Source organism: Papio anubis, chromosome 10 (assembly GCF_008728515.1).
Source record: "Papio anubis isolate 15944 chromosome 10, Panubis1.0, whole genome shotgun sequence".
In the NCBI taxonomy this organism is placed as follows: domain Eukaryota; kingdom Metazoa; phylum Chordata; class Mammalia; order Primates; family Cercopithecidae; genus Papio; species Papio anubis.
In genome coordinates this window covers 62,290,215-62,314,352 of record NC_044985.1, presented here as the reverse complement: position 1 = coordinate 62,314,352, position 24,138 = coordinate 62,290,215, and the positions used below count along the sequence as shown (strand labels likewise).

The window sequence follows — 24,138 nt, the reverse complement described above, 5'->3', positions numbered from 1 at the left end:
GCAGGCTGTTTTACTTATCAGAGGGTAAAGCAATTTCTCTGCATGCTCCTCAAAAGGGACAGAAAGTAACTAGTCATTTGCTTAGCAACTGCTGAGACCCATTTATCTTCACAATCAAGTTTCTATTTCTCTATATGAGAAAAGATGTATCCATTTTAATGAAGTATATATAATATATATGGTAATAATTCTTCCTCTGATAATTACCATCACTACTGTTGTGTATCTGTTTATTCTCTCATCTAAGTGTAAAGAAACTGTAGTTGCTACCCTCTTTGAATATTTCTGTCCTAAATTTGAGCAAAATGGAAAATTCCTTCCCTTTTATTAACAGTTATATTTCTTAAAAGGGGAATTCACCTTCTTATGTATCCCTTCATAATTCTGCATAAACATTAGAGAGTGTCCCATGATACTCTCCTACTACAATCTCCTCTCTTCCCTTTTGTCAGGATATGAGAATATAGTAATATGCATCATTTCATGCATAATGATGCCAAATAAAGAGAGGCAAGCCCTGATATACAGCCACATGTAGCTCCCTGTGTACCTGCTCCCCAAACCAGTGTAATAGTGTTAAAGACAGAACCGTTCTTTACATTGGGCTGAGCTACAAAGTCTGACTACGGTGGATTCAAACAGCTTTATAGTCACTGTGAATTCTACTTTCTATCCCTCAATGCTTTTTGCTCGTAATGACAACTTTTTTTCAATAATCTAGGCCCACCATCAATTGATCTAACAGAATTCATGGAGGTTGAAGAAGGAACTGATGTTAACATTGTGGCCAAAATTAAAGGTGTGCCATTCCCAACACTAACCTGGTTTAAAGCTCCTCCAAAGAAGCCTGATAACAAAGAACCTGTTCTCTATGACACCCATGTCAACAAACTGGTGGTGGATGATACTTGCACTTTAGTTATTCCACAGTCTCGCAGGAGTGACACTGGCTTATATACCATCACAGCTGTAAATAATCTGGGAACAGCATCAAAGGAGATGAGACTGAATGTCCTGGGTAAAGATTGCATGGTTTGGTTAAAACTACTTGTTTTTCTGTTCATAAATAACATTTGGCTTTAAAATCATCTGACTGATAAAGGGTTCCTTCTTTAAACCATTTTAGGTCGTCCTGGCCCCCCAGTGGGACCCATAAAATTTGAATCTGTTTCAGCAGAGCAAATGACACTGTCTTGGCTTCCACCTAAAGATGATGGTGGGTCTAAGATTACAAACTATGTAATTGAGAAAAGAGAAGCTAACAGGAAGACATGGGTCCGTGTCTCCAGTGAACCTAAAGAGTGCACGTACACGATTCCCAAATTGCTAGAAGGCCATGAATACGTATTCCGAATCATGGCCCAGAATAAATATGGCATTGGAGAACCTCTTGACAGTGAACCTGAAACAGCAAGAAACCTCTTCTGTAAGTAGGACAACATTTTCACAAACAAAGTCATTTTTACTTTTTCAAAAAAATTTCTTATAATCAATATGATCTTTTTCACAGCTGTCCCTGGAGCACCAGATAAACCAACAGTTAGCAGCGTGACTCGTAACTCCATGACCGTCAACTGGGAAGAGCCAGAATATGATGGAGGCTCTCCCGTGACAGGGTACTGGCTGGAAATGAAAGACACTACTTCAAAGAGATGGAAGAGAGTTAACCGAGATCCTATCAAAGCCATGACTCTGGGTGTTTCTTATAAAGTGACTGGTCTTATTGAAGGTTCTGACTATCAATTCCGGGTATATGCAATCAATGCTGCTGGTGTGGGTCCAGCAAGTCTGCCATCAGACCCAGTGACTGCTAGAGATCCAATTGGTAAGCCTTGAAACCATTCCTTTTTTTAAATCTTATTTTCCAAAAGTGCCTTGGGAAAGTCAAGAATACTAATGTATACTGGCTCTTTCCAGCTCCTCCTGGTCCTCCATTTCCCAAAGTGACAGATTGGACTAAATCATCTGCAGATCTGGAGTGGTCTCCCCCACTAAAAGATGGTGGATCCAAAGTAACTGGATACATCGTTGAATATAAAGAAGAAGGAAAAGAAGAATGGGAAAAGGTAGGAAAACTTGGCACTAAGGAAATGCACTATGAATAAACTAAAAATGTCTTAGTTATTCTCAATCCCATTAACTTCTGTCTATGTTTTTTGGATTAAGAAATCAGGAAAATAGCAAAATTTTAACTCAAATTCCAAACGTCTGTTAATGTCAGAAATCTAATCAAAAGTTAAGTCATGACATTACTAATCTTTTGGTTATAAATCCTGGAATGTGGAATAAATAAATAAAGATTTAATTGTTTGACAATAATTTTAAAGCATAACTCCTGCCAAGTTATTCCATTCAGTGTTGCCTGTAGTATCTGATCCCTGAAACCTAAACCAGCAACAATTTTCCCAGAGTAAACAGTTAAATAGGCTGCTGGTGATGCTTTAGGAAGTCATTAAAGCAAGAAGCTACAGATGACTATTCTAATTTTAAAATGTTTATGATTTCTCCCCAGGGTAAAGATAAAGAAGTGAGAGGAACAAAGCTTGTTGTGACAGGATTAAAGGAAGGAGCATTCTACAAATTTAGAGTTAGAGCAGTCAACATTGCTGGCATTGGAGAACCTGGAGAGGTCACAGATGTCATTGAAATGAAAGACAGACTTGGTAATTATCAATCCTTCTTTTATGCCATCAGTATTTATGTTTCAGATTGAAGGGGGAAAAATCACATTTGTAATTTTCAACTGCTTCCAGTTTTACCTGACCTTCAGCTAGATGCCAGTGTCAGAGATAGAATTGTCGTCCATGCTGGAGGAGTGATCCGAATCATTGCCTATGTGTCTGGAAAGCCTCCTCCAACCGTCACCTGGAACATGAATGAAAGAGCCTTACCTCAAGAAGCCACCATTGAGACCACAGCTATTAGCTCATCCATGGTCATCAAGAACTGCCAGAGGAGCCATCAAGGCGTCTATTCTCTTCTTGCCAAAAATGAAGCCGGAGAAAGAAAGAAGACAATTATTGTTGATGTATTAGGTAAATACTTTCAATTTGTCTGTGCAACTTTTTAAACCAATATTCTTATTATATTTACACAAGGCTACACTGTGTGCTATGTAACAAACATTTTGGAAAATAAGAAAAATCACCCATAATCACATTGAACATTATTAGAATTTCTAAAAATTTCCTCCTTACTTTTTTATTATATGCATATTCTGTTTGGTGGGTCTAAGATTACAAACTATATAATTGAGAAAACAGATGCTAACAAGAAGACATACATCCATGTCTCCAGTGAACCTAAAGAGTGCATGTACACAATTCCCAAATTGCTAGAAGGCCATGAATATGTATTCTGAATCATGGCCCAGAATAAATATGACTTTTTTATAGAACTTGCCCCTATACTGTCTATTATGTTGTTATACAGTTTTCATAGAAGCAACTTTCCTTCAAGTGTACATGAATGTTTAACAATTTGCCAGTGCTGACCATTTCACATCATGAGACTCTATCCCTATCATAAAATTATCATAATAATGCAAAAACTTCTTTGAAGGGTTTCAGTATTCTAATTGGAGAGAGGCATCATAGTTGGTTATCAATATTGCATTTCTAGTCATTGAATATAGAGTTGAACTCTATGAGGCTTTTTCATGCCTCTCATTGGAGGCTTTAGTCCAGTGATTTGCTCAGAACTTGAAGCCTTTCCACTCAGAGCTCTTTCTAAGCATGTCTCTAGGCACAACAATACTCCAGTCACAGTTTTTATGTGAAATTTGCCAGTTCTATGTTGAATATAATTAATATAAGAATGTCATAAGGAAAAATATTTCATTAACCTATAATCCCACAAACTTTCAGGTTAGTTTCAAGCACCTAAAGCTCTTTTGCCTAATGGCTACTACTCTAATTTGAAAACTGGTACATTTCCATGTTAATTATTTGCAACCTCCTCAAAGTCATTCTGAAATTTGGGGCCTCCTATGCTGCTCGTTGATCCACTGATCATCCAGAAAGAATCCATCTCTCCCTCCTTTTCCCCTGGAGAGGAAACTGGACATAGAAACTGACTACGCCACTCTTACCCACCTCCTGTATCCCTCTGCATGTTTGCCTCCCAGCTCCCTCCTGTCCAACTCACGAATTGCTTTTAAAAAGCATTTTTATTTTCCCTTCAGCCTCCACTAAAAGCATGGTAACCAATAACTGTTGCAAAACTACTTCATTAACAAATGTGGGGCTTGATGCTATGACTCACACCTGTAATCCCCTGACTTTTGGAGGCCGAGGCAGGTGGCTCACTTGAAGTCAGGAGTTCGAGACCGGCCTGGCCAACATGGTGAAACCCTGTTTCTACTAAAAATGCAAAAATTATCCAGGTATGGTGGCACGCGCCTATAGTCCCAGCTGCTTGTGAGGCTGAGGCAGGAGAATTGCTTGAACCTAGGAAGCGGAGGTTGCAGTGAGCTGAGATTGTGCCACTGCACTCCAGCCTGGGTGACAGAGCGAGATTCCATCTCAAAAAAAAAAAAAGTGGTTGACTGTTTTTGTATTGACTAGATAGCAGGAGGAGGAGGAAAAACTAACTCAATTAGTGGACACAAAACCTTACTTTCTTCATAACAACATTTTGTCCCCTTTAAAAAAAAAAATGTTGAGCATTATCTTTCATTGAAGGCAAACAGCTTGAAATATTTTCTTCTTATTTCCAGATGTTCCGGGTCCTGTTGGAACACCATTCCTAGCTCACAACCTAACCAATGAGTCCTGCAAACTGACATGGTTTTCTCCAGAAGATGATGGAGGCTCTCCAATCACCAATTATGTCATTGAAAAGCGTGAATCTGACCGCAGAGCATGGACCCCAGTGACATATACAGTTACCCGACAAAATGCTACTGTCCAGGGTCTCATTCAAGGAAAAGCCTACTTTTTCCGAATCGCGGCTGAAAATAGTATTGGCATGGGTCCATTTGTTGAGACATCAGAGGCACTTGTTATCAGAGAGCCAATAAGTAAGTAAAATTAAAAACAACTTTATGCTTAATCACTTCTTTACTCATTTAGTACAAGACGATGGTGAAAAAATATGTGTATAAATGCCATACATTTCATTCATTTGACAAGCAGTTATTACACAACTACTCGGTATCTGATTTGGTAGTACTTGGACAGTGATTGTGAAAGAGATTTTACAAATACGTATAATTCATCAAATTTCTTTTTTTTTTTTTTCTTGGTTTTGTTTTGACACATAGTCTTACTCTGTTACCAAGGCTGGAGTGTAGTGTCATGATCTTGGCTCACTGCAACCTCCACCTCCGAGGTTCAAGTGATTCTTATGTCTCAGTCTCCCAAGGAGCTGGGATTACAGACATGCACCACCATGCCCAGCTAATTTTTGCATTTTTAGTAGAGACACGGTTTTGCCATGTTGGCCAGGCTGGTCTCAAACTCCTGACCTCAAGTAATCCACCTGCCTCGGCCTCCGAAAGTGCTGGCATTACTACGCCTGGCCCATTTATCAAATTTCTTCCATCTATACCTCACAGATTTTTTCAAATTCCCACTTAATGGCATTAATAGAAACTGAATTATTTTCCTACATCTAAAACTACCAACTCTGAAGATCTTTCTTAAATTATTTTTCCTCAGCAAACCTCATTTCCTCATCTGTCAAGTGAAGAAATTCTATTGTATTTGGTCCTTTTTAACTCTAATAGTTTTCGGATGAGACCTCTTTTGCTATTTATGGGAGCAGAGAGTTTAATGTTTAAACACAATCCTCAGAAAAGGAATATTCACTACATCCTACTACATTCTTAATGTGACACTTTTTTCTACCACAATTCCTATACTTATATTCACAGCTGTACCAGAACGTCCTGAAGACCTGGAAGTCAAAGAAGTTACTAAAAGTACTGTAACTTTGACTTGGAATCCTCCTAAGTATGATGGCGGGTCAGAAATTATTAACTATGTCCTAGAAAGTCGGCTCATTGGAACTGAGAAGTTCCACAAAGTTACAAATGACAACTTGCTTAGCAGAAAATACACTGTTAAAGACTTAAAAGAAGGTGATACCTATGAGTACCGTGTCAGTGCTGTCAACATTGTTGGACAAGGCAAACCATCATTTTGCACCAAGCCAATTACTTGCAAGGATGAGCTGGGTATGTGTCTACTACAATTTATACTTCAGAAATTTGCACATTTGTAGTTCGTAATAAGACATCAGTAAAAATGACTTGCCTTTGTAATTGTAAATTTTAGCACCCCCAACACTTCACCTCGACTTCAGAGATAAGCTCACGATTAGAGTTGGTGAAGCTTTTGCCCTCACTGGCCGTTACTCAGGCAAACCAAAGCCTAAGGTTTCCTGGTTCAAAGATGAAGCTGATGTGCTGGAAGATGATCGCACTCACATAAAGACTACACCAACAACACTTGCTTTAGAGAAGATCAAGGCCAAACGTTCAGATTCCGGCAAATACTGTGTGGTTGTGGAGAATAGTACAGGCTCTAGGAAAGGTTTCTGTCAAGTTAATGTTGTTGGTAAGTCTTATTTAGTGGAAAGAATAGATCTCCTGTTCTTTCAAAAGCAGAAATGGAAATAACATTTTGTGCCATGATTTTTTTTTTTCTGCAGACCGTCCTGGTCCACCAGTAGGACCAGTTATTTTTGATGAGGTGACCAAAGATTACATGGTTATCTCTTGGAAGCCTCCTTTAGATGATGGAGGCAGTGAAATCACCAATTATATTATTGAGAAGAAGGAACTGGGTAAAGACGTCTGGATGCCAGTGACATCTGCAAGTGCTAAAACAACATGCAAAGTTTCTAAACTACTTGAAGGAAAAGATTATATTTTCCGGATACATGCTGAAAATCTGTATGGAATAAGTGATCCTCTGGTGTCTGATTCAATGAAAGCCAAAGATCGTTTCAGTATGCATTATGTCTCTTTTTAGTGATTCAATGCTTGATATAACTAATAGGAAGAAATAAATTTCTAACACATTTTCCAACATTTGTTACAGGGGTTCCTGATGCACCTGATCAGCCAATTGTTACAGAAGTTACCAAAGACTCTGCATTAGTAACCTGGAACAAGCCACATGATGGAGGAAAACCCATCACAAACTACATCCTGGAAAAGAGAGAAACTATGTCTAAACGATGGGCTAGAGTTACCAAAGATCCTATTCATCCGTACACTAAATTTAGGGTTCCTGATCTTCTAGAAGGATGTCAGTATGAATTCCGGGTTTCTGCAGAAAATGAAATTGGTATTGGAGATCCAAGCCCACCATCCAAACCAGTCTTTGCTAAAGATCCAATTGGTATAGTATTAATGGATTTATTCAGTTTTCATGTTATTTAACTTTGTTTTCAGCTATATGCTAATTCATTTTTTACTTTTATTTTTTAGCTAAACCAAGTCCACCTGTTAATCCTGAAGCAATAGATACAACATGCAATTCAGTCGATCTAACTTGGCAGCCACCACGTCATGATGGTGGGAGCAAGATTCTGGGTTATATAGTTGAGTACCAGAAAGTTGGAGATGAAGAGTGGAGAAGAGCCAATCACACCCCTGAGTCATGTCCTGAAACTAAATATAAAGTCACCGGTCTTCGGGACGGTCAAACCTATAAGTTCAGAGTGTTAGCAGTCAATGAAGCTGGTGAATCAGATCCAGCTCATGTTCCAGAGCCAGTCCTAGTAAAAGATAGACTTGGTGAGTAAAATGCTCTCACCTGTGTTTGCAAGGAAAATAGATGTCTGATTGTTATGTGTTTAATTATAATCTGCATTATGGATCAAATCTGAGTGTTCTGTTCTCTTTTTTCTAGAACCCCCTGAGTTGATTCTTGATGCCAACATGGCAAGAGAACAACACATTAAGGTTGGTGATACTCTAAGACTTAGTGCCATCATCAAAGGAGTGCCATTCCCAAAAGTAACTTGGAAAAAAGAAGACAGAGATGCTCCAACTAAAGCAAGAATTGATGTGACTCCAGTTGGTAGCAAGCTTGAAATTCGTAATGCTGCCCATGAAGATGGTGGAATTTATTCTTTAACAGTGGAGAATCCAGCTGGTTCAAAAACTGTCTCAGTAAAAGTACTTGTATTAGGTAAGAATTTTAATACTTATGCCATTAAAAATAAATTTTGATAATTTTGAGCTCTTATTTGGATAAAATTGCTTATAAAACTGTTATTTAACACTTTTTAGATAAACCTGGGCCACCTAGAGATCTGGAAGTCAGTGAAATTAGGAAAGATTCTTGTTACCTTACTTGGAAAGAACCACTGGATGATGGTGGTTCTGTTATTACCAATTATGTGGTTGAGAGGAGAGATGTTGCCAGCGCCCAGTGGTCATCTCTCTCAGCTACATCAAAGAAAAAGAGTCACTTGGCTAAACATCTGAATGAAGGCAACCAGTACCTCTTCCGAGTAGCTGCAGAGAACCAGTATGGACGTGGTCCTTTTGTTGAAACACCAAAACCAATCAAGGCTCTGGATCCTCTCCGTAAGTTGCTTTCTCTGAATACAAAACTATTGTTTGACTGTCTTCAAGAATATTCCTTTTTCATCATAACTTCTTCTTTGAAAAGATCCCCCAGGGCCACCCAAGAACCTGCACCATGTAGATGTTGACAAGACTGAAGTCTCCCTCGTCTGGAATAAGCCGGATCGTGATGGTGGTTCTCCAATCACTGGATATTTGGTGGAATATCAAGAAGAAGGCACCGAGGACTGGATTAAATTTAAGACTGTGACAAACTTAGAGTGTGTGGTTACCGGACTACAACAAGGAAAGACCTATAGATTCCGTGTAAAAGCTGAAAATATTGTGGGTCTTGGTCTCCCCGACACAACTATCCCGATAGAATGTCAAGAAAAACTAGGTAATTTTTGGACTAGCAGTTTTATCTTATTTCTTTTTAAAATTATTCATGTAGGTGAAAATCAAAATCTAATTTTTTTCATGTTTACTTTTCAGTGCCTCCATCCGTGGAGCTAGATGTGAAATTAATTGAAGGTCTTGTGGTAAAGGCTGGAACCACAGTCAGATTCCCTGCTATTATAAGAGGTGTGCCTGTTCCTACCGCAAAGTGGACAACCGATGGGAGTGAGATTAAAACCGATGAGCACTACACAGTTGAAACAGACAACTTCTCATCAGTACTTACCATTAAGAACTGCTTAAGGAGAGACACTGGAGAATATCAAATCACAGTTTCCAATGCAGCTGGTAGCAAAACAGTAGCCGTACATCTTACTGTTCTTGATGTTCCTGGGCCACCAACAGGTCCTATTCATATTCTGGATGTTACTCCTGAACACATGACTATCTCATGGCAGCCACCTAAGGATGATGGAGGAAGCCCTGTGATAAATTATATTGTTGAGAAACAAGATACAAGGAAAGACACTTGGGGTGTTGTCTCTTCGGGAAGCAGTAAGACAAAGCTGAAAATCCCACATCTGCAGAAGGGCTGTGAATATGTTTTCCGAGTTAAAGCAGAGAATAAGATAGGTGTTGGTCCTCCCCTTGACTCCACACCTACTGTTGCTAAGCATAAATTTAGTCCTCCATCTCCTCCTGGTAAACCAGTGGTTACTGACATTACTGAAAATGCAGCAACAGTGTCTTGGACCCTGCCAAAATCTGATGGTGGCAGTCCAATAACTGGCTACTATGTGGAACGTCGAGAAGTAACTGGCAAATGGGTGAAGGTCAACAAAACACCTATTGCTGACCTTAAGTTCAGAGTGACTGGACTCTATGAAGGAAATACATACGAGTTTAGGGTTTTTGCTGAAAATCTTGCAGGACTAAGCAAACCATCCCCAAGTTCCGATCCAATAAAAGCTTGCCGTCCCATCAAACCACCTGGACCACCTATTAATCCTAAACTGAAAGACAAGAGCAGAGAAACAGCTGATTTGGTGTGGACAAAGCCTCTCAGTGATGGTGGTAGCCCCATTCTAGGATATGTAGTGGAATGTCAGAAACCTGGCACAGCACAATGGAACAGGATTAATAAAGATGAACTCATTAGGCAATGTGCCTTTAGAGTACCTGGACTAATTGAAGGAAATGAGTACAGATTCCGTATAAAGGCAGCTAATATTGTAGGAGAGGGTGAGCCAAGAGAACTAGCAGAATCTGTGATTGCAAAAGATATCCTTCATCCTCCAGAAGTAGAACTTGATGTTACTTGTCGTGATGTTATTACCGTGAGAGTAGGCCAAACTATCCGCATTCTAGCTCGAGTCAGAGGCAGACCTGCACCAGACATAACTTGGACTAAGGAAGGCAAAGTATTGGTACGAGAAAAGAGGGTGGACATTATTCAGGATCTACCTCGTGTTGAGTTACAAATTAAAGAAGCTATTAGAGCTGATCATGGCAAGTATATCATCTCAGCTAAGAACAGCAGTGGACATGCCCAAGGTTCAGCCATCGTTAACGTCCTTGACAGACCTGGGCCTTGCCAGAATTTGAAGGTTACCAATGTAACCAAAGAGAACTGTACAATTTCTTGGGAAAACCCACTAGATAATGGCGGCTCAGAAATAACAAACTTCATAGTAGAATATCGCAAACCAAACCAGAAAGGCTGGTCAATTGTTGCATCAGATGTCACTAAACGATTAATCAAGGCCAACCTTTTAGCCAACAATGAATACTATTTCCGAGTTTGTGCAGAGAATAAAGTAGGTGTTGGGCCAACCATCGAAACAAAAACTCCCATTCTGGCTATTAACCCTATTGACAGACCAGGTGAGCCTGAAAACCTTCACATTGCGGATAAAGGAAAGACATTTGTCTACCTAAAGTGGCGGAGGCCTGATTATGATGGTGGCAGTCCAAATCTGTCATATCATGTTGAGAGAAGGCTGAAGGGCTCTGATGACTGGGAAAGAGTGCATAAAGGAAGCATTAAAGAAACTCACTACATGGTTGACAGATGTGTTGAAAACCAGATTTATGAGTTCAGAGTGCAAACGAAGAATGAAGGTGGGGAAAGTGACTGGGTGAAGACAGAGGAAGTTGTTGTTAAAGAAGACTTACAAAAACCAGTACTTGATCTGAAATTAAGTGGGGTCCTAACTGTCAAAGCAGGGGACACCATTAGGCTTGAGGCAGGGGTTAGAGGCAAACCATTCCCAGAAGTTTCATGGACCAAGGACAAAGATGCTACAGACTTTACAAGATCACCAAGGGTCAAGATTGATACCAGTGCTGATTCATCTAAATTTTCTCTTACTAAAGCAAAGCGAAGTGATGGGGGTAAATATGTAGTTACGGCAACTAACACAGCTGGCAGTTTTGTGGCCTATGCCACTGTCAACGTTTTAGATAAGCCTGGTCCTGTGAGAAATCTGAAAATTGTTGATGTGTCCAGTGATAGGTGTACTGTTCGCTGGGATCCACCAGAAGATGATGGTGGCTGTGAAATCCAAAATTATATTCTAGAAAAATGTGAGACAAAGCGAATGGTTTGGTCTACCTATTCTGCTACTGTCTTGACACCTGGTACTACAGTAACACGTCTCATAGAAGGAAATGAATATATTTTCAGAGTCCGTGCAGAAAATAAAATAGGCACAGGGCCTCCAACAGAAAGTAAACCAGTCATAGCCAAAACCAAGTATAATAAACCTGGACGCCCTGATCCCCCAGAAGTCACTAAAGTAAGCAAAGAAGAGATGACTGTGGTTTGGAATCCACCTGAATATGATGGTGGAAAGTCTATAACAGGATACTTTTTGGAGAAAAAGGAAAAGCATTCAACACGATGGGTCCCTGTTAACAAGAGTGCAATCCCTGAGAGACGTATGAAAGTACAGAATCTCCTCCCAGACCATGAATATCAGTTCCGTGTCAAGGCAGAAAATGAAATTGGAATTGGAGAACCAAGCTTGCCTTCAAGACCAGTGGTGGCAAAAGACCCCATAGGTAGGATGTCCTTGTTTTTTCTGATATTACATCAACTCTTAATCTCAAGCACAGAAGTATTTGATAAATAAGTTAATGTAACATCTAAATCCATTACATAAAAACTGTATTTAGCAAATATTTTTCCAAATAGACCTTTTACCAAAATACCTAAAAGGTACAAACAATAGTAGATTCTCATTTTTATGAAGGAAAATAAAGAGGACTCTAATTGAAAAATTGGACGACCTATATTTGATTAACTGAGGCTAGGCTATATAAAATTACACATTGAAGTATCACTATTAGTAGTTAAACATATGTATATCTATTCTTATATTTTATTTTCAGAGCCACCTGGTCCACCAACCAATCTCAGAGTGGTTGATACAACCAAACATTCCATAACTCTTGGGTGGGGAAAACCAGTCTATGATGGTGGTGCACCGATCATTGGATATGTTGTGGAAATGAGACCAAAAATAGCAGATGCATCTCCTGATGAAGGCTGGAAACGTTGTAATGCTGCAGCACAGCTTGTACGCAAGGAATTCACTGTTACCAGCTTGGATGAAAACCAGGAATATGAGTTCAGGGTGTGTGCCCAAAACCAAGTTGGTATTGGGCGCCCTGCAGAGCTAAAGGAAGCTATCAAACCTAAAGAAATACTAGGTAAGTCCTTCCTTTAGCATGTGATTCATTCACACTTAATTTCTTATGATTTCCCCACATTCTGAAACATCAATTAATGACCTTACTGTCATTTGCAGAACCTCCAGAGATTGATTTGGATGCCAGCATGAGAAAACTGGTCACAGTGAGAGCAGGATGCCCTATTCGTCTCTTTGCTATAGTAAGAGGACGACCAGCCCCTAAAGTCACTTGGCGAAAAGTGGGCATTGATAATGTGGTCAGAAAAGGACAAGTTGATCTGGTTGACACTATGGCCTTCCTTGTCATCCCCAATTCTACCCGTGATGACTCAGGAAAATATTCCTTAACACTTGTGAACCCAGCAGGAGAAAAGGCTGTATTCGTAAATGTCAGAGTATTAGGTGGGTTACTAAAATGCTTCTCCCTCTCACTTCAAAAATGAATTTGTTAATAGGGATGCTGAGGAGATGTGTATATCTGATTTTATGACTCTTTACAGACACTCCTGGACCTGTGTCTGATTTGAAAGTTTCAGATGTCACTAAAACATCATGCCATGTGTCCTGGGCCCCTCCTGAAAATGATGGTGGGAGCCAAGTGACACATTATATTGTGGAGAAACGTGAGACAGACAGAAAGACATGGTCAACCGTTACCCCAGAGGTTAAGAAAACAAGCTTCCAAGTAACCAATCTTGTCCCTGGGAATGAGTATTACTTCAGAGTAACTGCTGTCAACGAATATGGCCCTGGCGTCCCAACAGATGTCCCAAAACCAGTGCTTGCATCAGATCCTCTAAGTAAGTATTATGCTTTCTTCCTCCTTTTAACTCCAGCCTCCTATTTCAGCAAGGTCAAGATACTAATACCATTTTAATCCACTTCTGAAAGAGATTTCATTTGTAGAGACCCAAATAGTGTAATAAATATCTATCTCACTCATGAAACACTTTTTTGATCTGTCTCATCTTACATGTTTTACTTTTAATGTACTGAACTACAGGTTCTATGTACATTGGAGCAAATGGCATACTAAAACTCTTATGTACATTCAAAAGGGGATTTGATTAGGTTACCTAGGTAATTTTATACATTATGTTTTTCTTCTAGGTGAGCCGGATCCCCCAAGGAAATTAGAAGTGACTGAAATGACAAAGAACAGTGCCACCTTAGCCTGGTTACCTCCCCTGCGTGATGGAGGTGCTAAAATCGATGGCTACATCATTAGTTACAGAGAAGAAGAGCAGCCTGCAGATCGCTGGACAGAGTACTCAGTGGTAAAAGATCTCAGCCTTGTTGTCACTGGCCTAAAGGAAGGAAAGAAATACAAATTTAGAGTAGCAGCCAGAAATGCTGTTGGAGTCAGTTTGCCAAGAGAAGCTGAGGGAGTGTATGAAGCCAAAGAACAACTGTGTAAGTAGTCATTGCTTCATTTATGTCATGTGCTAAGTTTATTAGAATTTCTTTTATATGTAGACATTTCTCCTGGAGGAATCTAGCTCTATAAATACTTGAAAAACAATAGAGAACAGTGGCTTTCAAACACGTGGGTGGGCCAACAACACACAGTAAATAAACTTATACAAACACATAGATAACTAAAAACCATTTCCTGAAACAATACCCATTCATTCATTATCATGTGCACTCTTATGTTTTCTACCCTATTCTGTGTGTGTGTGGTTTTTTTTTTTTTTTTTTGCAATGGAGTCTTGCTCTGTCCCCCAGGTTGGAGTGTATTCTGTGTTTTTTAAAATGTTGGCTGTACAACAAACATATTTAAAAAAAGCTCATCATCACTGGTCATTAGAGAAATGCAAATCAAAACAACAATGAGATACCATCTCATGCCAGTTAGAATGGCGATCATTAAAAAGTCAGGAAACAACAGGTGCTGGAGAGGATGTGGAGAAATAGGAAAGCTTTTACACTGTTGGTGGGAGTGTAAATTAGTTCAACCATTATGGAAGACAGTGTGGTGATTCCTCAAGGATCTAGAACCAGAAATACCATTTGACCCAGCAATTCCATTACTGTGTATATATCCAAAGGATTATAAATAATTCTACTATAAAGACACATGCACATGTGTGTTTATTGTGGCACTGTTCACAATAGCAAAGACTTGGAACCAACCCAAATGCCCATCAGTGATAGACTATATAAAGAAAATGTGGCACATATACACCACAGAATACTACGCAGCCATAAAAAAGGATGAGTTCATGTCCTTTTCAGGGACATGGATGAAGCCAGAAACCATCATTCTCAGCAAACTAACACAAGAACAGAAAACCAAACACCACATGTTCTCACTCATAAGTGGGAGTTGAACAATGAAAACGCATGGACACAGGGAGGGGAGCATCACACTCTGGGACCTGTCAAGGGGATGGGGGGCTAGGGGAGGGATAGCATTAGGAGAAATACCTAATGTAGATGATGGGTTGATGGTGCAGCAAATCACCATGGCACGTGTATACCTATGTAACAAACCTGCACATTCTGCACATGTGTCCCAGAACTTAAAGTATTTAAAAAAAAAAAAAAATTGGCGGTAATACAAGCATTAATTTGAACCAGTATAGTTCTCCACCAGAGGAAACTTAACCACCTTCCCAAAATTAGTATCTTTTCATTTTACTTTCAGTGCCACCAAAGATCCTTATGCCAGAGCAAATTACTATCAAAGCTGGGAAAAAACTCCGAATTGAAGCCCATGTGTATGGAAAGCCTCATCCCACCTGTAAATGGAAAAAAGGAGAAGATGAAGTTGTCACATCCAGCCACCTGGCAGTGCATAAAGCAGACAGCTCTTCAATTCTGATCATAAAAGATGTGACTAGAAAAGACAGTGGTTACTACAGCCTCACAGCAGAGAACAGTTCTGGGACAGACACTCAGAAAATCAAAGTTGTAGTCATGGGTGAGTTAAGTATTAGACAAACGGCCATCTAAATATGAAACTCTGAAACATTTTTACCCATCAGATCGTTGTTCTTACATTTCTTTCCTCTTGGTTCATGCAGATGCCCCTGGCCCCCCTCAGCCTCCATTTGACATTTCTGATATAGACGCCGATGCTTGCTCCCTGTCGTGGCACATCCCTCTGGAGGACGGAGGCAGTAACATCACCAATTATATAGTGGAGAAGTGTGATGTAAGCCGAGGTGACTGGGTCACGGCTCTAGCTTCAGTCACAAAAACTTCCTGCAGGGTTGGAAAGTTGATCCCAGGCCAGGAGTACATCTTCCGGGTCCGTGCTGAAAACCGATTTGGCATTTCAGAGCCTCTCACATCTCCAAAGATGGTTGCGGAGTTCCCATTTGGTATGTTTTTGTGAAGGAGAAAAAAAGTTATGTTTTCTTTCTAGTTTGTTACTGAATGTAGAAACTGACATTTTCCTTGTCTTCATCTCCAGGTGTTCCTAGTGAACCAAAGAATGCACGAGTCACCAAAGTCAACAAGGACTGTATTTTTGTTGCATGGGACAGACCAGACAGTGATGGAGGGAGCCCCATTACTGGTTATCTGATTGAACGCAAGGAAAGAAACAGTTTGCTGTGGGTGAAAGCCAATGATACTCCTGTCCGGTCAACTGAATATCCTTGTGCTGGCCTTATAGAAGGTCTTGAGTATTCATTCAGAATCTATGCCCTAAACAAAGCTGGATCCAGCCCACCCAGCAAACCCACAGAATATGTAACTGCAAGAATGCCAGTTGGTAAGTTTTGGGGGTTTTTTATTGTTGCTGTTGTTGTTGTTTTAGTATTATGGAGGCACATTTAAATCTCAGAGTCTAAGATTTGGACTCCAAGACATAGACAGTAGTAGAGATCTGAAGATTACAACTCCCATTCAAGAATATGGTTTATCTCTTACAATGAAGATGACATATTAAAAAAAGAAAAGGACATACAATTTCCTTTAAAGCATACAGCAAGGACTCAAAAGTGCACACTAGTTGGACAATTATTAAAATGGGATAATTATCATCCTGTTGAGCTTGTTACTTAGCAGCAGGGATGATGATGTGAAATATGGAAGTTTAAACTTCTGCTAGTAAGATAAATGGTGAGTGTACCTCTTTTTGTTTTAGATCCTCCTGGGAAACCTGAAGTTATTGATGTCACCAAGAGTACTGTATCTTTGATCTGGGCACGTCCAAAGCATGATGGAGGCAGTAAAATTATTGGTTACTTCGTAGAAGCTTGCAAACTTCCTGGTGATAAATGGGTACGGTGCAATACTGCACCTCACCAGATTCCCCAGGAAGAGTACACAGCTACTGGCCTAGAAGAGAAAGCTCAGTATCAATTTAGAGCTATTGCCAGGACCGCAGTAAACATTAGCCCACCTTCGGAACCTTCTGATCCAGTGACTATCCTCGCAGAAAATGGTAAGATTCTGCTGAGTATTACAGGCAAAGATGTAACAGCATTCATGATGGTCATTTTTCCTAATAAACAACTAAGTATACACCTAAGGAAAAAAGGAAAAATAAAATGATATTTTATATAAAGACACAAACATTATGATTATGGAGAATCATAATAAAAGCAGGATACACAACTGTGGCAACAATATAATTTCAATAGTTATTCAATAATGCAGTTATTATTTGTCTATTTAAAATATGCAAAATGAAATAACATTAAAATTCCATTCTTGAAAGAGGTAGCATATGAATTTCCCACTATTATTAATAAGGATTACATAATATAGCTTTGCATATATTAAGTCCTTTATCTTCTTTCTTTCCAGTCCCTCCCAGGATAGACCTGAGTGTGGCTATGAAATCATTGCTTACTGTGAAAGCTGGAACTAATGTCTGCTTGGATGCTACTGTTTTTGGTAAACCAATGCCAACGGTTTCTTGGAAGAAAGATGGCACACTGCTAAAACCAGCAGAAGGCATAAAGATGGCCATGCAGCGGAATCTGTGCACCTTGGAGCTATTCAGCGTGAACCGGAAGGACTCGGGAGACTATACCATTACTGCTGAAAATTCAAGTGGTTCTAAGTCAGCCACCATTAAGCTTAAAGTGTTAGGTAACTAATAAACTTCATTAGAATCCCATATTTTACTTTGGTTAATGGGACGTAAATAGGATTTACAAAATAATGTGGGAGAAGACATACATATTCTAAAGTATATTTCCTATGCACAGAATTATTCTTATGACAGAACCATGTTTTAGAGTTAAAAAGAGCATTAGAAAAATCACATGTTTCAATTACCCAATTTTACAAATGAAGAAACTAAGATTCTAAAAAATTAAGTAATCTCCTAGGTCATATAGGAAATTGACAATAGAAAGACTGCAGTCCAGGTCTCCAGACTTCTACTCTATATTCATTCCCCATTCCAGATATTTTAGTGAAAGACTTCACTCTTCTTCCTTATTCTTTCAGATAAACCGGGTCCTCCAGCATCTGTTAAAATCAACAAAATGTATTCAGATCGTGCAATGCTTTCTTGGGAACCGCCTCTTGAAGATGGAGGCTCAGAAATCACCAACTATATTGTTGACAAACGTGAAACAAGCAGGCCCAACTGGGCTCAAGTCTCTGCAACTGTGCCTATCACCAGCTGCAGCGTGGAGAAACTTATAGAGGGCCATGAGTATCAGTTCCGTATTTGTGCTGAAAATAAATATGGAGTAGGCGATCCAGTCTTCACTGAACCAGCAATTGCCAAAAACCCATACGGTAGGAACATTTCCCGGTGATTTTTCATTTTACTTTTTAAATATTACCTTTTAGTCTGGGAAATTAACTTTTCAATCAATTTCTGCAGACCCACCAGGACGCTGTGATCCTCCTGTTATTAGCAACATAACCAAAGATCACATGACAGTCAGCTGGAAGCCACCAGCAGATGATGGCGGCTCACCCATTACTGGCTATTTGCTTGAAAAGCGGGAAACCCAGGCTGTTAACTGGACTAAGGTCAACAGAAAACCTATTATAGAAAGAACACTAAAAGCAACAGGTCTTCAAGAAGGTACCGAATATGAGTTCCGTGTTACAGCTATAAATAAAGCTGGACCAGGCAAACCCAGTGACGCATCCAAGGCCGCTTATGCTCGGGACCCTCAGTGTAAGTGTTCATGAACAAGATCCATATCCTGTGTTAAAAGCAGCATGAAACACCCAGGAAGGAGGTTTGAATGAAAATTTCCTATCATTATTTCTTCTCAGATCCTCCTGGCCCACCGGCTTTCCCTAAAGTATATGATACAACTCGTAGCTCCGTGAGTCTATCCTGGGGCAAGCCAGCCTATGACGGCGGCAGCCCTATCATTGGTTATCTCGTTGAAGTAAAACGGGCTGACTCCGATAACTGGGTGAGGTGCAACTTACCACAGAATCTACAGAAAACCCGCTTTGAGGTTACTGGCCTGATGGAAGACACACAATATCAATTTCGTGTGTACGCCGTTAATAAGATTGGATACAGTGACCCCAGTGATGTGCCAGATAAACACTACCCCAAGGACATCTTAAGTAAGTATTACCAGGGGGAATACCTAAGGCTTTTCTTATTAATCATATTCTAAGAGGGAGAATAGAACTCCCTTAGGTAGATTAATTTATTTACAAGGTGTAGACTTGCTAACTCCAGGAGTACTTTTTAGGAGAGCTGGGTGGGTACTTTACGGTATTGTAGAACAGGCAAATCAAATGCAAATGATTTGTGGTTTTGAAAAGCTTTTCATATATATAAGAATTTCATGTCTTCAAAAGACATGGAATGACAGAATTTTATTGGAATGTAAGAATTTTATTTTATGAATAAAGAGGCCTTTTAACGAAGTAGGGAGCTATTTACTATTCTTAGGGTTTCTGTTTTCCAATCCACCATCTCCCTAAGTATGTGATTGGTGGGCTCTCCATCTTAATTTCCCTTCTTCTTATTTTTTCTATTTGCTTATTCTCCATGATAATTTCCCCTTTATTTGAATTACTTGATATTATATGTCACCCTCCAGGTACTTTTCTTCCTACTATGAAATAATAAAGAGAGCTAGAATATGTGGCAGAATACCTTCATGGAATATAGAAAGGAAAAAACAAGAATGAAAGGGAGCCAAAAATCAATCATCTACTTTCCTTTTAGTATATGTAGCATTTCAGAGTACATAAGGCTCATGAAAGAGGAGGTACAGATCCTCCGGGGAAAGACTGGTTAAACTAAAGCATAGTGGAAAATGGAAAGATCAACAATTAGTACAGAATAGAAAAATGGTTTTGAGGATTGTATTAAGGAAGTTTTAAAGAACAAGAAATTGGCTCTAGAAAATAAATGTATTTTAGGAGTGATAAGGCCAGTCCTTGGAAATACATTTGACTATTAAATTTTTAATTAACTTTCTTTACCCAAAATTAAACAGTTCCACCTGAGGGAGAACTTGATGCGGACTTAAGGAAGACACTCATATTACGTGCTGGAGTTACTATGAGACTATATGTACCAGTAAAAGGACGCCCACCTCCAAAGATTACTTGGTCTAAACCTAATGTCAATCTAAGAGACAGGATTGGACTGGACATAAAGTCAACTGACTTTGACACTTTCTTGCGCTGTGAAAATGTGAACAAATACGATGCAGGAAAATACATCTTAACCCTGGAGAACAGCTGTGGTAAAAAGGAATATACCATTGTTGTGAAAGTGCTTGGTAAGTCTATTTCAAAAAAGAATCATATATATTTTAAAATAGTATATGTATTTTTTACACATTCATTTCTTATTTATCCACTATTTATCCAGATACTCCTGGGCCACCTGTCAATGTGACTGTTAAGGAAATATCCAAAGACTCTGCTTATGTTACCTGGGAGCCTCCCATTATTGATGGTGGAAGCCCCATCATAAACTATGTGGTACAAAAACGTGATGCAGAGAGGAAATCCTGGTCTACAGTGACAACTGAGTGCTCCAAAACGAGCTTCAGAGTATCTAATTTGGAGGAAGGAAAATCCTACTTCTTCCGAGTGTTTGCTGAAAATGAGTATGGCATTGGTGATCCCGGTGAAACTCGTGATGCTGTCAAAGCTTCCCGTAAGCAAATGAACCATCATCCCATCATTTTGAGTGACATCCTTCCTTTGCTATATGGGGCTTACACTTATCATTTCTCCTTTGCTTTAGAAACTCCTGGACCAGTTGTGGACCTGAAAGTGAGGTCTGTAACTAAGTCATCTTGTAGCATTGGCTGGAAAAAGCCTCATAGTGATGGTGGAAGTCGGATTATTGGATATGTAGTTGATTTCCTGACTGAAGAAAATAAGTGGCAACGAGTTATGAAATCCTTAAGCCTACAGTACTCCGCAAAAGATCTGACTGAAGGGAAGGAATATACCTTCAGAGTGAGTGCTGAGAATGAAAATGGAGAAGGAACCCCAAGCGAAATCACTGTTGTGGCAAGGGATGATGTTGGTAAGGCTCTATCCACACATCTTCATTTTTACTTTATTGTCATCAAAAGTGCACTCTTGTGTCCTACTCACTAGCTTATCTAAAAATCCATTAAAAGCTAGAAGTATGTGAAAAAGTTAATTACCTGGCCTTAAAAATAACAGTAATTTATCTCTGCTATTTTACAGTGGCTCCTGATCTTGACTTAAAGGGTCTACCTGATTTGTGCTACTTGGCTAAAGAAAACAGCAACTTCCGGCTTAAGATCCCCATAAAAGGCAAGCCAGCTCCATCAGTCTCCTGGAAGAAAGGGGAAGATCCTCTAGCAACTGACACTAGAGTCAGTGTTGAGTCATCTGCAGTTAACACAACTCTTATAGTATACGATTGCCAAAAATCTGATGCTGGAAAATACACAATCACACTTAAGAATGTTGCTGGCACCAAGGAAGGAACTATCTCCATAAAGGTTGTTGGCAAGCCTGGCATCCCCACTGGACCAATCAAATTTGATGAAGTCACAGCAGAAGCCATGACCTTAAAGTGGGCTCCTCCAAAGGATGATGGAGGTTCTGAAATCACCAACTATATCCTAGAGAAGAGGGATTCTGTGAACAACAAGTGGGTGACGTGCGCCTCAGCTGTCCAGAAAACCACCTTTAGAGTAACCAGACTTCATGAGGGCATGGAATATACCTTCAGGGTCAGTGCCGAAAATAAATATGGTGTAGGGGAAGGCCTGAAATCGGAGCCAATTGTTGCTAGACATCCATTTGGTAAGTGTCTTAAATTCAGAAGACATGAAGCAAAACATGGTTTTGAGGAGGCTTCTTATTATAAATCTTGCATTATCTACTTTTTTCTAGATGTGCCTGATGCTCCCCCACCTCCCAATATTGTGGAGGTCAGACACGATTCAGTATCTCTAACTTGGACTGACCCCAGGAAAACTGGTGGCTCTCCAATTACAGGTATTTTGTTTATTCTTACCCTACATCTTTTACATCAAGATTCCTCACAAATATTTCCCTGAGAACAGTGGAATGTGTGCTTATCGATAACACTATCTGCTTATACAGAAATGTGTTTTTCTTTCAGTACATATGGTTAATGTTTAATTTTATTGAAAATCTCCTAATAGTTAATAAAGTATTTCTTAATTATAATATCTATTTTTGTAAGTTAAAATTGTTCAACAAAAAAGACAACAACTATGCATATTCCAAGGGGGAAAAATGGCACTATGCTTAGGTAATAAAAGTATAGATACTAGCAAGAATGATTAGTTGTTCAATATATATGGATATGTATAAATAATTTTGGCAACACACATATATTGTAAAATCAAGCTGCATTTATACTTTGTATGTGAATTGATACAACCCTGGGTCTTTTGTAGGGTATCATTTGGAGTTCAAGGAAAGAAACAGCCTTTTGTGGAAGAGAGCTAACAAGACTCCGATAAGGATGAGAGACTTTAAAGTGACAGGATTAACTGAAGGTCTCGAATATGAATTCCGAGTTATGGCAATCAATTTAGCAGGTGTGGGCAAGCCAAGCCTCCCATCAGAGCCTGTCGTGGCACTGGACCCGATTGGTAAGTCATTATATGAAGAAAAACCCATGTGCATTTTTTACATGAAGAAAACATTGGTATTTGTTTGACTGGTTTTGTTTTTATGTTTTAGATCCTCCTGGAAAACCTGAGGTTATTAACGTAACAAGGAATTCAGTGACTCTCATTTGGACTGAACCTAAATATGACGGTGGTCATAAGTTAACTGGATATATAGTGGAGAAGCGAGATCTACCTTCCAAGTCTTGGATGAAAGCCAACCATGTTAATGTCCCAGAATGTGCCTTTACTGTAACTGACCTTGTTGAGGGTGGAAAATATGAATTCAGAATTAGAGCAAAGAATACAGCAGGTGCTATCAGTGCTCCATCAGAAAGTACAGGAACCATTATTTGCAAGGATGAATACGGTAGGTCCATTTTACTTTTTATGTACTTTGTTTTTTTTTAAAAAAAAAAAAAAAAAAAAAAAAAAAGCAAATTAAGCCTCCTTCCTTTTCTGATTAAAATGTATTTTCTTCTTTGCAGAGGCACCAACAATTGTCCTTGATCCCACAATAAAAGATGGGCTAACAATTAAAGCAGGGGATACCATTGTTTTGAATGCCATTAGCATTCTTGGCAAACCCCTTCCAAAATCAAGTTGGTCCAAGGCAGGAAAAGACATTAGACCATCAGATATCACTCAGATAACTTCAACCCCAACATCTTCCATGCTTACTATCAAGTATGCCACTAGAAAAGATGCCGGCGAATACACCATCACTGCTACCAATCCTTTTGGCACGAAGGAGGAACATGTGAAGGTAACAGTCCTTGATGTACCTGGTCCCCCAGGTCCTATTGAAATCAGTAATGTTTCTGCTGAAAAAGCAACACTTACATGGACACCTCCCTTGGAAGATGGCGGCTCACCAATTAAGTCCTATATACTTGAAAAGAGAGAAACCAGTCGACTTTTGTGGACAGTGGTTTCTGAAGATATTCAGTCTTGCAGGCATGTGGCAACCAAACTTATCCAAGGAAATGAGTACGTCTTCCGGGTCTCAGCTGTAAACCACTATGGCAAAGGAGAACCTGTACAGTCTGAACCTGTCAAAATGGTAGACAGATTTGGTATGTAGAGCATGTGAGGGAACTGAAATGGAAACATTTATAGCAGAGTTTAGGAAATCATGGATTTCTAATAAATTTGCTTCCTTTTCAGGTCCCCCTGGCCCTCCTGAAAAACCAGAGGTCTCAAATGTCACTAAGAACACTGCCACTGTCAGCTGGAAAAGGCCAGTGGATGATGGTGGCAGCGAAATCACAGGATATCATGTAGAAAGGAGAGAAAAGAAAAGCCTGCGGTGGGTGAGAGCAATAAAAACACCAGTTTCTGATCTCAGATGCAAAGTAACAGGACTGCAAGAAGGAAGCACCTATGAATTCCGTGTCAGTGCAGAAAACAGAGCAGGAATTGGTCCACCCAGTGAGGCTTCAAATTCTGTTCTAATGAAAGATGCAGCATGTTAGTATTT

General features: G+C 39.5%; 1 protein-coding gene across 50 annotated transcripts in view; it reads left to right on the top strand.

Annotated features, from left to right (window-relative positions):
- The window catches only part of TTN (titin), a 272,676-nt gene that overhangs the window by 197,048 nt on the left and 51,490 nt on the right, over positions 1-24,138 (top strand). For all 50 annotated transcript variants that reach the window (XM_031651844.1, XM_031651839.1, XM_031651871.1 and 47 more), the window contains 37 exons: positions 722-1,018; positions 1,127-1,426; positions 1,511-1,825; positions 1,918-2,066; positions 2,513-2,663; positions 2,754-3,035; positions 4,718-5,020; positions 5,876-6,178; positions 6,279-6,560; positions 6,655-6,954; positions 7,047-7,349; positions 7,439-7,747; positions 7,863-8,144; positions 8,246-8,545; positions 8,631-8,924; positions 9,020-11,986; positions 12,317-12,637; positions 12,736-13,020; positions 13,119-13,418; positions 13,729-14,031; positions 15,269-15,544; positions 15,648-15,947; positions 16,040-16,342; positions 16,718-17,017; positions 17,383-17,670; positions 18,034-18,330; positions 18,419-18,721; positions 18,823-19,128; positions 20,016-20,303; positions 20,396-20,686; positions 20,777-21,064; positions 21,232-21,819; positions 21,910-22,014; positions 22,443-22,640; positions 22,732-23,028; positions 23,147-23,734; positions 23,826-24,128. In XM_031651844.1, the coding sequence (XP_031507704.1) occupies positions 722-1,018; positions 1,127-1,426; positions 1,511-1,825; positions 1,918-2,066; positions 2,513-2,663; positions 2,754-3,035; positions 4,718-5,020; positions 5,876-6,178; positions 6,279-6,560; positions 6,655-6,954; positions 7,047-7,349; positions 7,439-7,747; positions 7,863-8,144; positions 8,246-8,545; positions 8,631-8,924; positions 9,020-11,986; positions 12,317-12,637; positions 12,736-13,020; positions 13,119-13,418; positions 13,729-14,031; positions 15,269-15,544; positions 15,648-15,947; positions 16,040-16,342; positions 16,718-17,017; positions 17,383-17,670; positions 18,034-18,330; positions 18,419-18,721; positions 18,823-19,128; positions 20,016-20,303; positions 20,396-20,686; positions 20,777-21,064; positions 21,232-21,819; positions 21,910-22,014; positions 22,443-22,640; positions 22,732-23,028; positions 23,147-23,734; positions 23,826-24,128 (13,665 nt within the window). The remainder of the gene's footprint in view (positions 1-721; positions 1,019-1,126; positions 1,427-1,510; positions 1,826-1,917; positions 2,067-2,512; positions 2,664-2,753; positions 3,036-4,717; positions 5,021-5,875; positions 6,179-6,278; positions 6,561-6,654; positions 6,955-7,046; positions 7,350-7,438; positions 7,748-7,862; positions 8,145-8,245; positions 8,546-8,630; positions 8,925-9,019; positions 11,987-12,316; positions 12,638-12,735; positions 13,021-13,118; positions 13,419-13,728; positions 14,032-15,268; positions 15,545-15,647; positions 15,948-16,039; positions 16,343-16,717; positions 17,018-17,382; positions 17,671-18,033; positions 18,331-18,418; positions 18,722-18,822; positions 19,129-20,015; positions 20,304-20,395; positions 20,687-20,776; positions 21,065-21,231; positions 21,820-21,909; positions 22,015-22,442; positions 22,641-22,731; positions 23,029-23,146; positions 23,735-23,825; positions 24,129-24,138) is intronic.